General features: G+C 40.9%; 2 protein-coding genes across 6 annotated transcripts in view; both read left to right on the top strand.

Annotated features, from left to right (window-relative positions):
• Nucleotides 1-360: 360 nt before the first annotated feature.
• rom1b (retinal outer segment membrane protein 1b) lies at nucleotides 361-5140 on the top strand. Of its 2 annotated transcripts, none has more exons than XM_056439977.1 (6): nucleotides 361-779; nucleotides 898-1073; nucleotides 2112-2354; nucleotides 2950-3137; nucleotides 3628-3874; nucleotides 4479-5140. In XM_056439977.1, the coding sequence occupies exons 2-6, from the start codon at nucleotides 924-926 to the stop codon at nucleotides 4704-4706; spliced, it is 1056 nt and encodes a 351-aa protein (XP_056295952.1). In that variant the 5' UTR covers nucleotides 361-779; nucleotides 898-923; the 3' UTR covers nucleotides 4707-5140. The 2 variants fall into 2 exon arrangements, with proteins under 2 accessions (XP_056295952.1, XP_056295951.1); XM_056439976.1 differs by having other exon boundaries at nucleotides 361-734.
• A 411-nt stretch (nucleotides 5141-5551) lies between these two features.
• Nucleotides 5552-15696, top strand: part of ccdc88b (coiled-coil domain containing 88B) — a 39865-nt gene continuing 29720 nt past the window's right edge. Inside the window, exons 1-8 of one of the 4 annotated variants that reach the window (XM_056439972.1) lie at nucleotides 6085-6830; nucleotides 7372-7574; nucleotides 7852-8000; nucleotides 8990-9098; nucleotides 13900-13969; nucleotides 14169-14227; nucleotides 14506-14589; nucleotides 15425-15565. In XM_056439972.1, the coding sequence (XP_056295947.1) occupies nucleotides 7858-8000; nucleotides 8990-9098; nucleotides 13900-13969; nucleotides 14169-14227; nucleotides 14506-14589; nucleotides 15425-15565 (606 nt within the window). In that variant the 5' untranslated portion in view covers nucleotides 6085-6830; nucleotides 7372-7574; nucleotides 7852-7857. Of the gene's footprint in view, nucleotides 5564-6084; nucleotides 6831-7371; nucleotides 7575-7851; nucleotides 8001-8989; nucleotides 9099-13899; nucleotides 13970-14168; nucleotides 14228-14505; nucleotides 14590-15424; nucleotides 15566-15696 lie in introns of those variants that run through there. The other 3 variants (XM_056439973.1, XM_056439971.1, XM_056439974.1) reach the window with 3 other exon arrangements.

Genomic DNA, 15696 nt, shown 5'->3' on the forward strand with positions numbered 1-15696 from the left:
ATTTTTACTTATTTACCACTCCAACAATCTCACGATGTTGCCATTGAACCTCAGAGAACTGCGTCTATCTACTCGGTCCGTGAGGCGTCCATAGTGTCCAGCCTGTGCTGATGGGTTTCAGGTAAGTCCACCTGTCCTAATAGTCCAGTAGTCCCTCCCATACTATATGTGTCTTATAGTATATATGTGTCTGTCAGAACAAGTTTGCTGATCACACACTGGCCTGCTTTCCCATTGGCCTCTGGACCTTAATAGGATCCCAGGGACTCTGTTTGCGGGATTACGGTTCCAAACTCTCGACATTGACCAGTGTCTGTGTCCTCCAACCATGGGAACAGTGGTTTAGGGGGTCACCGCATTGGCACAGACCCAGACCCAGAGGGGTGCCATCAAAAGACAAAACCACCTCAAGAGGAAGGAATCACCTTGAAGGGGGGGCTACGGCATAGTGACCAATCAACTTGAGGGGAAATCATCATCTCTGGAAAAAAGAATACCTCGTATCTTCTATCATTACTATTGAACTATCATCTAACATTTCCCATGGTTTTTCTGCACTGATTTGGATTATAAATTATCTTTTTGGGACACTTTCGGCATCCATGTGAAAGCTTTTGGATTATCCTCTGAGGTCTACTGTGTCCTTTACCATCTGAGGGATCTACCTGCTTATCCCCTCCACCTGGAACAACTTAGATGAGCTCAACCCGCTAACTACTCATAACAAGCGCGAGGTCTGCAGTGACCACCGTATTTCTGTAACACTGAAACATCCTCTTGTGAGCGCTGTTGGCGTTGTCTTTTTACATGCAGCTGGCCTCCTCTGGATTGAAACAACATTTTTGACCACAGTTGACTGAACATTTTCTCTCTTTCTCCTCTTCTCTTCTGTCTTAGCGTTGATCGGTGCATGGTAGTGAGCCATGGTGCTGCTGAAGATAAAGTTCACCCAGCAGCGGAGGGTGCATCTGGCCCAGGGCCTGTGGCTGCTGTCCTGGATGGCAGTGATGTCGGGGGGCATCATCTTTTTTCTGGGGGTTTACCTTAAGACAGAGCTGCTCCGTAGGTCCGAGGTAGGGAGAGGAAAATACACTCATACCCACACAGATGATTACAATGCCAACTTAAAAACTTTAAACATGTTGAAGTTTAAAATCACTGGAATTAATTCCTTTAAATTTACACAAACATGGGTTTGAATTTCATTGTGGTTGTTTACTGAGTCTCCTGCGTTGCCGCTTATCTGTGACTTTTATTTCAATTTAGCTCTTCAGTTTCATCCACAATTACAAACACGCAGCACACACAATACCACTGTAAACATGCACACAAGCACACACACGCAAACTCATGCATGTTAAGTCGTGAGGACATTGTGTTTTTAAAAAGCTGTTATAAAAATCAATATTTGTTTCCAAAGTCATTGAGGTTCAATGTGAATTGAATTTAGATAACGTGACCAGCAGGTGACGGTCATGGCCTCTACCAGCTGTCCTTGTGCTATATTGATCACTGATTGATTTGGATAGGTTGCATGGGAGTGATATGCAGTGGTCTGCACAGGAAAGCTGCAGGCCATAAACATATGGCTTCAAATAGTTATTGATCGCCAACAGGAAATTCCATAATCTCTTGGTTGTGTAGCAAAGTACTTGTTAAATATATAATGTATATGGTTCATTTTGCACTTTACTACAGATCATTGACACACCTGATTATTCCACAACTGGAGGACAATGTTATTGTCCTGAACTGACATATGGCTGGATAGATATTACGAAATGATTATGTCCCAGAATTAGTTTTTTAATGGTAAATTGTAAAAAGCAACAATGAGTCAAAGGTGCTTCATGGCTGACAGGCTATTGAAAACTCAGTTTATAATTGATTTTCGCTGTAGGGCAAAGATGTAAATGTGTCATCAGATTGCCATAGTGGCCTTTGCATCAAGCATATCAGCAGCTAATTGAAGCTCTTGGCTGAATAGATATGGTTAATTAAATGCAGAATTATTACCTGATAAGTGTTTCAAGGAAATAACAAAGTGACCTGCAGCTAGCCGCTGCCCTTGTGGCTAGAATTGTCTTTGACTGTGCTCTTGCTTCCTCGAGGTGATGGACAACACAGAGATCCACGTGGTGCCCAACATCCTGATGATAGTGGGCCTGGCCTCCATCGGCACCAACTGGGTGGCCAGTCGTATGTGTCAGGACTCCATGGACCCGACCCGCTTCCCTCGTTGGAAGGTTCCCCTGCTGGCTTGGTTTGCTGTCGCGGCGGTGCTCTGTTGCCTGCTCATCGCTGTCGTTGCGCTCAGCTACGCCCTGCAGGGAAGCCTGGAGGAGTCCCTGAAGGTGGGGTCGCCAGTAATGATTGTGAAAGATCAAGAGGTAGAGGAGGTGTCAGTAGATGTCTGTCCCATAACAAGATGGTGTTGTCTGATCCTCAAGCAAGATACAGAATAAAACCTGTTCTCCCTGAGCTGCTGTGAATGAGAGATGAAAGTGGAAGTGTTTCGGGGGTCAAGTACAGATAAGGTCTCATATTCTTTCAAGATCACCAATAAATGCAGATAAGATTTTTTTTAAACAAAACTGTGTGCATTGATCAATATAACAGAAGACAGTCAACATCGTCTGGTCATTTCAAACATTCATTTATTAATCGACAATATAGTGAAGGATTAAAGCTCTCACCCTTGTTTAAGTGTTGCACCGAGACCTGAAATTAGCCCTAGAAATTTAGAGTTTTCTGTTCTTTCAGGGATGTCAATGAAATAATTTATTTTGTGAAAGGATTTAACCTACAAATATAAAGTAATTTCATTAATTGAAGTAGATTTAAAAAAAATAAATGTATCTTTGAAAAACAGAACAGTAAACGGCTTTGTTGAAAACATTAGATAAAGCACCGTCTTCATCGTTTCTTTCTCTCTCTCTCTCCTGTCAGGTCGGCCTAAGGAATGGCATCCGGTTCTACAAGGATACCGACGTGCCGGGCCGCTGTTTTCAAAAAGAAACCATTGATCGTCTGCAGATGGAGTTTCGCTGTTGTGGAAACAACAACTTCAAGGATTGGTTTGAAGTTCAGTGGGTCAGCAACAGATACTTGAACTTCACTTCCAAGGACATCAAGGAGTGAGTGAATCACACTACAGGGAACATAACGTTTATAGATGCAGGCCCGTGCGAGGATGAAAGAGAAGAACCTGGAGTGTTGAGGGGTTTACAGGGAAGATAAGAGAAATCTAGATGAATAGCAGATAAGTAGACTTCACATCCATAAAGGTCAAACAATAATATAGAGGGGATGGGGGGAGAAAGAGAATTATTTTAAAGTGGAGGAAGAGTGTCATAAAAATAGATCTGGCCTTTACTTTTTAAGAGGATGACAGAAATGGATTGAAAGGTTGGTCATGGAGCAAGCAAAGAAAGATTGGTCAAAGATTAAATGAGTGAAAAGGAATGAGAGAACTGAAAGGTCACTTGAGGAGAGGAGCTGCTTATTTCTTGTTAATGTTAAGTGTGTTTTGAGCAACAAGTCAGGCCTTTAACTTCTCTTTCTCTTACTCTTCCAATTGGTTTCGATCATCTGTCCTCTCCATGTTCCTACCTCCTCTGTCTTCAGTCGTATCCGGAGTAACGTGGACAACCGTTACCTGTTGGACGGCGTTCCTTTCAGCTGCTGTAACCCCACCTCCCCTCGCCCCTGCCTGCGGTACCACCTGACAGATAACAACGCCCACTTCAACTATGACTACCATTCAGAGGAACTCAACCTGTACAGCCGCGGTTGCAGGCAGGCGCTGACCGACTACTACATGGATCTGATGAACTCAACTGGTCCTGGTGTGCTGTCAGTCATCTTAGTACAGGTGGGATACATGATGGCATGAACATAAACACACACAGTTATTCTATCCGTTGTGGTAAAGTCACAGAGCGGTCATTTAATCGTCACAGAGTTATAGACACACCCACGTAGAAAATCTTTTGAATAATAATTGTCTCCTGACGCACGGACCTCCATTAAAAGCACGTGGAAGAAAAGCTGACACGTCGATTTCTATCTTTTATTCAAACATGCACTTCATTCCTTTGCCGAATAACAATATTGACAGCACACTGTCAAACAAGGCCTCAGGCCACAGGCCACTCGTACACATCTTTGACAGTGCATCATTAGACACCGCCTACAGCTAAACAAACAGTCTAAACTTTTAAATGCAGAGCCTCAGCATGGGGCTTTTTCTAGTCGTCCATGATGGCAGTAGATGGCTGCCATGCCAAGAGTTAATGAGGCCTCACGCTGAGTTGTTGTTAATGTCTGATTTTCAAGCAATAGACCAAACAAGAGAGGAAAGAGGGTGAATTAGAACAGAAATGAGAAAATAACTTTATTTAAAACTGACTAACATCCTTCACTACACCAAATGAGATGCAGTTTTGACATCCTTTGAATTGCTTCTTTCTGTCCAGCTGTCAGTGCTTCTGAGTTTGCGGTACCTTCAGACAGCTGTGGAAACAGCGATGGTTATGGAGGACCCGGAGGGCGACAGCGAGGGATTTCTCCTGGAGAAGAGTGTGAAAGAAACCATTGAGGACTTCAAAATCAATGTTCTCACCATGCTAAAGTTTGGGCAGGTTGACCCCAACGCTGCCGAGGGGTCCTCTGAGGCTGCAGGCGCTGAGAAGGATGCAAGTTAGTGCGGAAGAAATGTTGAGCTGAGGGGGAACGTGTGGTTTCTTGGTTGTGTGAATCGGAGATGGCGGGTAAAACACCTTTGCCGCAACTCTCTGGCACATGGCCAAAACAAGGCAATAAAGAGGGAATCTTATCAGGCCCTCCACAGAGACTAAACATCTCCTCTGTGAAGGACTTCATGCATGTGTAACCATCAGAGAATCTGTAAAGAGATGTTTAGTACTTTTTGTTGTAACTAGCGAGTGCGTTCAGTTTAAAGTGGTGTTTTGACGTTTGGCTAAAAGCTGGAAAAGCCATCACATGAAGCTGAAGTTCATCCCATAAAAACTGTATTCATCTCATGGATGTAGAGTTTGTACTGACCTGCAATGAAATGCTTAAAAAACTGTTAAAATGGCACTTGAATAATATATTAAAGGTAGACGTTTTTAACTGCTTTGTAGTGTTGGCCTCCGTTTGTACAAAAAGTGATATAATAGAGGAGCGAATTTATGAGAATGGGTTATCTGAGTTCAGTTCGGAGATTCGGATTAAGTGTGTGTGTGTGTGAGTGTGTGCGTGTGTGTGTGTGTGCATGATTGTGGTGCCCTATATGAAGCTGTCATCTTGTCTATTCTGGCAGCTAGGAAACAATCTGATAATCCTGATGTGTTAATCCCCGCTGAACTGCTGCACAGGCAGTTACAGCGCGCATGCTGTCACGCGGGGACAGACAAAGCAAACGGACACAAGACGTTGAAAGTTATTTTATAAAGCAAAACCTTTTTCGAATGCTTTTTACTTGCAAAGAATATAGCATTGTGTTCTGTCCTAGCTACTGTGTGCTCGTTCTTCTTAAATAAAACTATCACAGAATAAGGTTAGTGAATGTTTTATTTGGGAAGATACACATGCTTTCAGTGGTTGCAGAAAGACATGTTTCTAAATGAGGAAAACATTGAATTTGTGGTTTTACGCTTATGTGCTTCAAAACTGCCAGCAATGTAATTATTTATATTACAGTAGCACAATGGGAAGTAGAAGGATACGTATAGTCGTTTTCTTGTATAATTAATATAGCAAAGTGAATAGCCTTTATACAATCTAAAAAAGAAAATAAATGAATGAATGGATAAAATAATGTCAACAAATAAGATATTTACAATTTTTCAAAGTCACTACAATATACGGACTACAAATGAAGATTCCTAGTAATGAAGTGAAATGTGAAATCTATGGACATACAAGGAGTCCATACTGCGCACAACGTCAAAGATAAACAGGAGTATCAGGTTAGATATTGAGAAATATTTATATAATATAACAAATATACGACACAGCTAGAACGACTCTCGAGATCATTCCTTAAAATAATGTTCATCGCACAGGAAGTGCGGCACCTAAATTTAAGACGGGCTTCTTGGTTGCACTTCCCTCCGGGTCTTTTGTGATAGAAACAATGATGTAATGCATCATTTTATTTGGGAAACGAGGACCTTTCATCTGTAACCACTGGAGGTCGCTGTTGCACAGCGCTTTAATCTGACTCGAGTGGCGCGTGGAAATGGAACAATATAGCAGCACGACAACTCCCAGGTAATAACTCTAATATGTCTCAACCGTCGTCATTGTTTCCCTCGTTTGCACAAATAGATGACGTTCATTCAAAATGTGTCCAGTAGGTCTGCTGCCATATTGTTTAAACGCACCACACATTTATGAGGCCCTAATCGTCAAGGTTCAAATCCAGAATAGTTGTCTCTGCACACTAAAAACAATTCATATTTTTATTATATTTGTATATTAGTCATCATGTAGCATAGCTACATATCTCTGTGTAGGCTAGCCAGTGTGTGGAGGGCGTGTGAAGAAAAAACCGCAACATGTGCCTTTTGAAAACTCCGGTGTGGTTTTGCAATGAAACTAACTGTCGCCCCGTCAGAGAGGAAGAGGAGGCAGCAGCTGAAGGAGGGGAAGGGCCGCAGAAATGTCAAACTACTTGACGTCTGATTCATTACAGGCATCGTGTTGATGATCTTTTTTTAATGAGCTTTCTTTCTGTAGTGTTACACAGCCCTCGTAACACGATGGACTCTAACATTATGGAGATAATAGAAGAATTCATGGAAAGTGCGTTGGCGCAATGGGTACGTCATTTATCATTTATCCCTTCCAGTTTGAGAAAAGGTCATCATTTATAGAGATGGGGAAAAAACGGGCCGATTGTGTGGAAACTGTGTAGAAACCAACAATGGCCGACCTTCAGTAAAACATTATGTCGAGTCACACATATTCATGACATTGTGTCTTTTAGAGCAGCCTGTGTTCCAGTTGTATTCACCAACATACATTATACAAGTTAGAGTTTAATAAACGGCAACAAATAGCATTGATATTGCTTTCTGGGTGCAAAACAAGCACCCTACTTCTCCTTTCTCCCTCTGAAGCCATACTTCCGTGTCCTTGGGCTGTTTCTGGTTTGCTAAAAAGTTCTTGTGTGCACTCAAGAGAATATAGTCTCACTCACTATAGTTGAGGATTTGTTGCACTCGTAACAGCCTGCCTTTCCATCTGGGGTTTCCACTTGGGGAAACCAATTCCAACCATATCCCCCCCAGGTCAATGAACAGTATTTACAATATCATGTGATAATGTGCAGTGTGTGTTTATTCTCTTTGTTGTTTGAAGGGTGAGTGGGGGAAGATATTTAATATTTGCTCAAGGGCACTTCGGCAGTGCGGCCATTCACTGACATGATATGTGGAAGGACCCCCGCTGCCCCCCTGTTTACCTCGTCACAGGGTCTCTGGCTGCTCTGCCTCACCTCATCAGCCGAAGCAACTCAAGCTTGTTACTCTGTTTACAGACAGTGCCGTTTTTAGAAGGTGCAGGTGGGAATAAACCTCATTATATTGCCGTTTGTATTGGCACAGCTCTTCTTAGCATAGAGAGAGAGAGAGAGAGAGATAGAGAGAGAGAGAGAAACCTTGGCTACCATCCTGCTTGGCTGCCTGTCACTGTGAAGTGCTTCCCAGTGTGAGAGCACAGATCCCACCTGTCCAGACAGGTGGACAGACTCAAGTGGCTTCCTGTGTGAAATTTTTTGCACCTCTCTCTCGCTCTCTCTCTCTCTCTCACACACACAACACAATTCCCTGTCCCTCCTAGGTTCAGATGTTTGAGAAGATGGTGGAGAGGGATGACGGCGTACCGCTCTACAGTCGGTACATGGAAGTAAACGCAATTTCCCAAAGTGCCCGGGATCGTTACGTGAGGCTGACCAATGGGATATTCCTCAATGACATCATGAGGATCATGTAAGATTATTGCCTTGCAGTCATAATACAGACCACAGGAAAATGGAAGATAAGAACCAATTTGATGAACATGTGACAAGATTCCCCAGTCAATAAGTGATCATTTTCAGCCATTTCAGGCAAAAATATTCAAGTAGAAAACTGAACAAAATGTATTTGTGTAACCTTGCAGTTCATTGCAAAAATTGCCTTGGCTTTATTTAGGAAAATAAATAGCCCCTTTTTGAGTGAAGTATTTAACAGCCCAAATATTTAATTAGGACTGTCTTTTAGATAGGGATGTTGAAATATATCAACTACTGTCAACATTTAGTACAGACATTAACGTTCCCCAGTAATGAAATGTCTTGACAACTTACCATGAATATATATATATTTATATATATATTTATATATATATCTCTCTCTCTATATATATTTCCAACTTTGTTGTTTTGTGTCCAAATGCCATCCGACCTACGACATTGCCTTTGTGTTGATTACTCATTTGTAGGCCATTATTAGCTCTTAGCTCTGTACAGCCTCTCAGAGCTGCTAACAGATGCAGATTTGTAGTTCTGTTCTTTACTTGGATTTGTGTGACATGCATCACATTCTCTTTTGTAACCTCACTTTGGATCAAATAATAAATACATGTAGGACCTCTACATATCATGAAATGAAGTTCTGCACATGTGCCACCCTGTTAGCCCTCTCCCCTGACTTCCTTATTTTTTAGCAGGATAACACCTTTTTTTGTCTCGTCACACAAGATGTGAGTCAGCATTTGCCGAATAGCCAATTACTTTGGCCTGACCTAAGCCACGTTATTTCTACAAATAATTGCACGTGGATTCCCACAGCCTACTTCTCAGGCTCATTAAAATGGTATTCACTCCACTTAAATGCACCGTTTGCCTGAGAATATCTCATTTGGAAAATCGTGGCACGGGGCTGTTTGATCAAGCTGCTGTAAATACACCGTTGTATCTTTTCTGTGTTTGTCGCAGAGACCCCAACCCGAAGGTGGAGCGGCTGTACGACAGCGAGAAAGATGACCACATGCTGAGAGTCCAGAACTTTTCTATTTTAAATCGACACATCAGAGCCTTCTACCAGGTAGGGGAGAGTTACAGGGGACGGAGGGGTAAGATCAAGGTAAAAGATAATCAGGAGAAACATCTGGACTGATGCTAGGAAAATAAAAAGAAAGAGAAAAAAAGAGAAACAATTTTTTCCCAGGATGTGTTGAAGACAAAAACAGAGCTAAGAGAAGATTGTATATTGGATCTTCATTCATCAGGTAGACAGAAACACGATTGTCTGGAGGATTTGTCGGCGTTCGCTAACACAGATCACCTGTCTGTGTTGTGTTCACAGCTTGTTGTGCTGACATCAAGTGGCCAATAAATCAACTAGAAAGGTGCACTCAGTAGAGTGCAGATCTCCGCCAGGTGTGTCTGCAACGACCACTGCTGCATTGTGTGATTGAATGAGTACAACACACCATTGGCTCACCCCCGAACACACTGTCCGTTCCGTTAGCTGTTGGCCTAGCACGCTGTCATCTCTGGGTCAGGAAAAAGTTGTAAAAGGTTATAAACTTTTTGCCGTGACTTATTTTACTTTGCTTTTTTTACTTGAACTTGTTTAACACACTTGAAGGACTGTAAAAGCGTCTCTTTGGAATAAAACCTCAACAAAGCTTAACCCTTGTGTTGCCTTCGGGTCAATTTGACCCGATTCAATGTTTCACCCTCCTGTCACCTTCGGGTCAATATGACCCGATTCAATGTTTAACCCTCCTGTTACCTTTATATTTACTAACATATTTTACCCTTGAGGTCAATATGACCCCAGCTATTAAAATCTCCAGAAAATTATTAGAATTAATATTGTTTTCCAAGTTTAAGTGTGAGGTACTTTATGTTTGTTTGTTGACTCCCGAAAGAACACCGACATTAAACATTGAATCGGGTCAAATTGACCCGAAGGCGACAGGAGGGTTAAATATTGAATCGGGTCAAAATGACCCGAAGGCAACACAAGGGTTAATTGGATATTTTTATACCATTTCAAACTCTAGCATTAATTATTATTTCCGAAAGATGTCTTGGATAGCTTTGTTGACTGTCCGGCACACACACAAAAAAACATACACAAAAAACACTGGTGTAATACTATTTTTTTGGTAGACTGAAATGACACTCAGCTCATTCTAAGTAGAAAAGTCTTGTTAAAAAAAGTTTAAATACCCTTCTAAAACATAACTGGGGGTCACATCAAACGCCCGAGGGAGAGAGGGTGAAAGAGGAGGATAAGCAGTTGTCTAGCTGTGAGGGAGTAAAAATAGGAGGGCATACTGAAGCTCAACTATCAGTCTCAACACACAAGAATTTTGCTCAAGGATATTGTAAGTTTGAAGTCAATGCAGGGGGTGACGCATCATTTGCACAAAAGAGAAAGAGATAAAGCACAGAACATTTGCATCCTCAGTAGACCTGTCACTGCTTAATATCGGGCAAATGGGGTGAGAAAAAGAGTGGGAAGCTGAATACTTTAGGTGAAGCCTTGGTTAGAGGCTTGAAGAAAGTAAATGAATTAAAACCAAATAGCAGTACTGTGTGTTTCGGAATATGCATTGTCGGCGCCTGGAGCCACGGAGGAAATGACACAATTCTTCCCTCGGAGGATGATTCAAAGGCTTCTGTTCTCAGCAAAAGAACCCCCCTCCCCCCCCCCCCCCAGCACTAGTCAGGTGGACTGAACATGCGCCGCTGAGGTTGTCACAATATAAAAAAACTCAAGTCTACAAGGTTTCACTTCCTAATTTTCAGTGAATCACTAATGTCCCTTGAAAGCTCGGAGCAGCCCAAGACGCCAGCATTAATTGGGAAGCTCATATCAGTCGGCGCTGCAACACAATTTCACCTGGCGAGCTCAGAATCAGCTCCACTATCTCTGTGGACCTTGAGTTCCACATTGTTCAGGGTTTTATTTCTTGCTGCCTTTTTTTAATAGTTGTTTTGCTATGTACGTGTTTAAGTGTGTTTGTGGTTGTGTGTATGTGAGAGAGAGCGATACAATGACAAGGGTGTGGTGAGTGTAAGCCACAGCAATAGTCTGCAGCCTGGTAGGACTTCCCTTTCTCTAATATAATAAATGATACTACCAATAGTGAGCTATTGTCTAGATGATACAGGCATGTGCCATTTATAAACACTGTGCGGCAGTTATTATTGTACTATGATCTCTTTTTTCTATTCTATCTGTAATTGGTTTTTTACTGTTCTATTTTATTCTGCTTTGTCAACTTCTCTTCTTGCTCGATTCTATTTTATTGGTGGTGTTTTATTGTTTCTATTCTGTTCTATTGTATTGGTTCTATACTATCCTGTTTGGTTAATTCCATTATTTTTAATTCTATTATATTCTATACTGCCCTGTGTGTTCTATTCTGATGTTCTATTCTATTCAGTTATATTATGTTCTGTTATATATTTTAATATGTTGTTCTATTATATTCTGTTTGTTATGTTCTATTCTATTAGGTTGTATTTTATTTGTTTTATTCCGGTATGTTTTGTTCGGTTCTATTTCTATTCCATCTTATCCTGTTTGTTCTATGCCATTCTTTTCTGTTCTATTTGTTACATTCTCTTCTTTTTTGTTCTTTTTATATCCTAACCTATTTATTATGTTCTATTCTTTTGTTGTTCTATTATATTTTCATCCAATCTCATCCTGTTTTATAAAATTGTGTTCTGTAGTTTCTTCTGTTGTGTTTTGTTCTATAATTTTCTTTGTTATTATACTATGTGTGTTCCACTATATTGTTTTCTATTGCATCGTGTTGTATTCCAATCCATGTCTCTGAATGGAGACACTTAGTATTCATATATGTATTAATGGGAATCTAAATGTTAATTTATATTGCCTTCTAATTTATTGAGCCTCTACATTTAAAGATCTCTGTCCTCAGAAAACCGAATAATTCTAAGGCTACTGAACTACCAATAAATTAGTTTTAAATTAACATAAAAATGTAGAGATGAAATCTGGTTTGCACATGTGAATAAAGGCAAAGAAAAGATAAAGGAAAAGAGAGACAGCAGAAGCACTGCAAATCCAACCCAACACCAATCCAAACAACATAAAGTTGAATTATTGATAAAAAGATGGAATTTTGGAAAGATAATGTTGCAGATGGATTTTTAGTCTCTTCAGTGCTGCAGCCAGCAGCTTGATGGTACATGTTATTCCAAATTCAGGACTACTTCATACAACAGTAGATTATTTTCCAAGGCAGACTTATTTTCAGAGGCTAATTTCTTATTTATAACTTTGACGTCCCAGGGAAGATTTCTAGTCTGCTTAATCTCCTGCAGAAGTCTGTTTGGCATTGGGAACCATGAGCAATGCCCATCACAGAGCTGCAGTGGATAATATCCTACACGCCCTGAAGGGGCACAAACCTCCGCTTGGCTGCACATGGCTTCTAATGCCAAACTCACACATGATAGAGTTGCAGAAATAAGTACCTACCTCATGCTACATTGACTTTCTCACTGTATATAGTTTCTAAATTACAATAAGAGAGAGAGCTGTAATTGTGAAGACATTTCTTCTGGAGATTTCTCTCTGATGGATCGGAGGAGGATGTAAACAGGCTTTCAGAGCAGTTGGACGAGGAGCTAGCCAACATTAGAATGTGGCTCTTAGACAGAAACATTTTTAATTAACAGAGAAACTGTTCGAGGATCTAGTAAGTAAAGTAATAAAGTATCAGTCTGATGACTTTGCTGAAATTCTTTTAGCCAAGTCATCTGTCTGATTGCACTAGATGGCAATGTAGGAGGAGGAGCTAAGAAATGCAGGTCCACATGACAAATATTTGTATTTGCTGTCAGAAAAGCCAGGTTTCTGGAACCAGGGATGTTAGTGGCGTCTGCCATCCCGTTTGATTAAATGTCATTTAGAATCTGTCAGGACATTTGTCCTAGATATTGAGGCAGGAAATACAACTCGTTAAAACAACCTGAACACCGTGTCGCCTTCTGTGAGTCCTGAATCACCACGTTTACTCTTTCCTCATTGTAAATACTCTACCAGTACGATAAAAACATCCAGGCTCAAGAACTTATTTTGATACTTAACTTGACAGTATTTTAGGATTCATTTGCTTAAGTTAATATATATAAATATATATATAAACTTATGCAAATTAATCTTAAAATTAATATATATATATATATTAAGTTAAATAAATTAATCTTACAATTAATTAATATTTATATATATATATATATATATTAACTTAGGCAAATTAATCTTGAAATACTGTCAATTGATATATAAATATAACAAATTGCCTGTGCTTGTGATAAACTAAAACTTCTTATGTTGAGTTATAAAACTGCGTTGTGTGGCACTGCAGGTCCACAGAAGAATGAATGCTCCAATAAAGCAATTCATCCATTAATACAAGTCATAATCTATCGGTCAGGCTCTGGTAAATCATTTGTTAGTTGTAGTAATCTTTGGTTTGTAGCGGGTAATGGGTTCTGGTTGTGCTCTGTACATTGTTAATGTGCCGTGTCGGCATTGCTGTCACATTACTCCATAATATGCGTATCCTTTAACCGCAAGAGTGTTATTTAATCATTATATATCTTACATCGAGAGAATACTGAGAAAAAGTTCTGCTGAGAAATATCAAATCTAATATAAAGACTCCTTGACCTGGAAGGACGAAGAAAAAGTCATTCTTATCGTATTTCAGCTCTTTGTTTACACCACATACTAAAGGAGTCTGGTGGAAAGCCTTTTTGTTGTTTTTATCTCGGCTCACTGTGGGCAGACTGACGGACAGGGCCTTTTTTCTTTTTTTTAAACTCTTCACACTTATTCTGCTCATCAGGAGGACCTGCAGCAGTTGATATTGATGCCTCTCCCAAACGTTGCCATTCTGGGGCAGGACCCGATAACAGGTACAAGATAACCATCCAATCCTATCAGTGCCAACGTCTTTGAGCTGCAAGAAAATAACTATACTTTATATACGAGTCCATATCTCTGCTATCTGCAAGACACATTAAGGTGTTAATGGAGGATGATGTTGGGGGAGGGTGGAGATGATGATGATGATGATGATGGTAATGATGATGACAGCTATTTTTGTGTCCTCAGAGGCAGCCGTGGAAGAGCTCAGGCGACTGCTTCTGCTCCTACTAGGATGTGCTGTGCAGGTGATCACGTGACACCCGTATTGTGCTACTGAACCTGGACGGACCTGTTTTTTTAGTCTAATTGTTTTTCGCATCCTTTGATGCAGAAGTACAATTATTATTGTATGGATTATCCTATGTCTCCAAAAAATACATCCGGGTAACTAAGATGATCCCACGTTTTTTACATTAGTTCAAGACAGGATACCTTTTATAACGATTTTATTATCATTTAACTTGCTGCAGACAAACACACACACACACCCCTCTGAGTCCATGTCATCCCTCTGTGTCTGCAGTGCGAGGAGAAGGAGGCGTTCATTCAGCAGATCCAGTCTCTGGACATTGAGACACAGGCAGCCATTGCCAGCTCTATACAGCAGGTTGGTTCAAGGGGACAATTAATCAAATAATTTACCCTCCCCCCGCCAAATATATAAGGCATTCAGCAACAAACTATTATTATGAGGAGATATTATCCAGAGGACCTCGATGAGGATTTTTGGCCCCAAATAAAATGTTGCAAAGAATTGTGTCTCGCCTGTAGGCAGCGAGAGTGAAACTAATACACCTTCTGCTTCGAGCTTCAAGTGAGTGTGAAAATGACTTAGGATGCCACCATAGGATGGATCCTTCACCTCTCCACCTCCACCATTGTCACTTCCTCCTCTCTCCTTCATCTTTTTCCTGTCATTCTCCGCCGTCCTCTCCAATACAGCCTAAATGCCAAATTGAACTCTTTTAAAAATACCCCCCGTGAATAATTGCCGGCATTACAAAAACAGCATGTTGCATATCAGCGTGTCTGAATTACAGTAACAGCATGTTTCCCAGCAGCTCTTTTTGTGCCAGGTTTCTCAGCCTCATAAATCACAGAAGGGAGAGGTGTTCTTCCTGCGCCGATGGATGCACCCCCTGCTTGCTGTTCATATGCCTTCCACCCGAGGACATTTCAAATCTGTCTACGTAATCATTAGTTTTGCGTGTATTAGCCAAGCATCTTTGGAAACTCTTCTCTCACAGTTATTTTTCCAAATATATGTGAGAACTATATATTTTTTACCCTCTTTATAAACAGATGCATCTCTGGTTGGTATTCACACAGCCTTCACACTGCCAGGGTGGCTTGTCCCCAAATCTGCCATTTCTGTGTCTGGTTTCCCAGACTCACATTGATCTGATCATGTGACCTGATAAACTAAACTGTACTTGCTGCAGGTGACTCAGGATCCTCTCATGGTGCTGCCGCTGAGGTGGGAGGAGCTGGTAGAGGTTGAAGGTGCTGACTTTCAGCTGGTGTTCACCTCGATGGCCAAACAGATCCAAAACCTGCTGGCACAGAGAGACACACACCTGGAGGTATACAAACACACGCACACGCACACGCACACACACACACACACACACACACACACACTTAAATTAATAGTTTGACATTTAGATGCACAGATTGTTAGCACTCTCATGTCTGTACGGTAAGGTATTAATTT

Source organism: Pseudoliparis swirei, chromosome 19, assembly GCF_029220125.1.
Source record: "Pseudoliparis swirei isolate HS2019 ecotype Mariana Trench chromosome 19, NWPU_hadal_v1, whole genome shotgun sequence".
Lineage (NCBI taxonomy): Eukaryota > Metazoa > Chordata > Actinopteri > Perciformes > Liparidae > Pseudoliparis > Pseudoliparis swirei.

Bases quoted from the DNA above. Each gene is read 5' to 3' on its own strand.
- rom1b (XM_056439977.1), top strand. From the start codon at position 924: ATGGTGCTGCTGAAGATAAAGTTCACCCAGCAGCGGAGGGTGCATCTG. The intron at 1,074-2,111 runs GTAGGGAGAGGA...TGCTTCCTCGAG, and splicing joins AGCTGCTCCGTAGGTCCGAG to GTGATGGACAACACAGAGAT. The intron at 3,875-4,478 runs GTGGGATACATG...CTTTCTGTCCAG, and splicing joins TGTCAGTCATCTTAGTACAG to CTGTCAGTGCTTCTGAGTTT.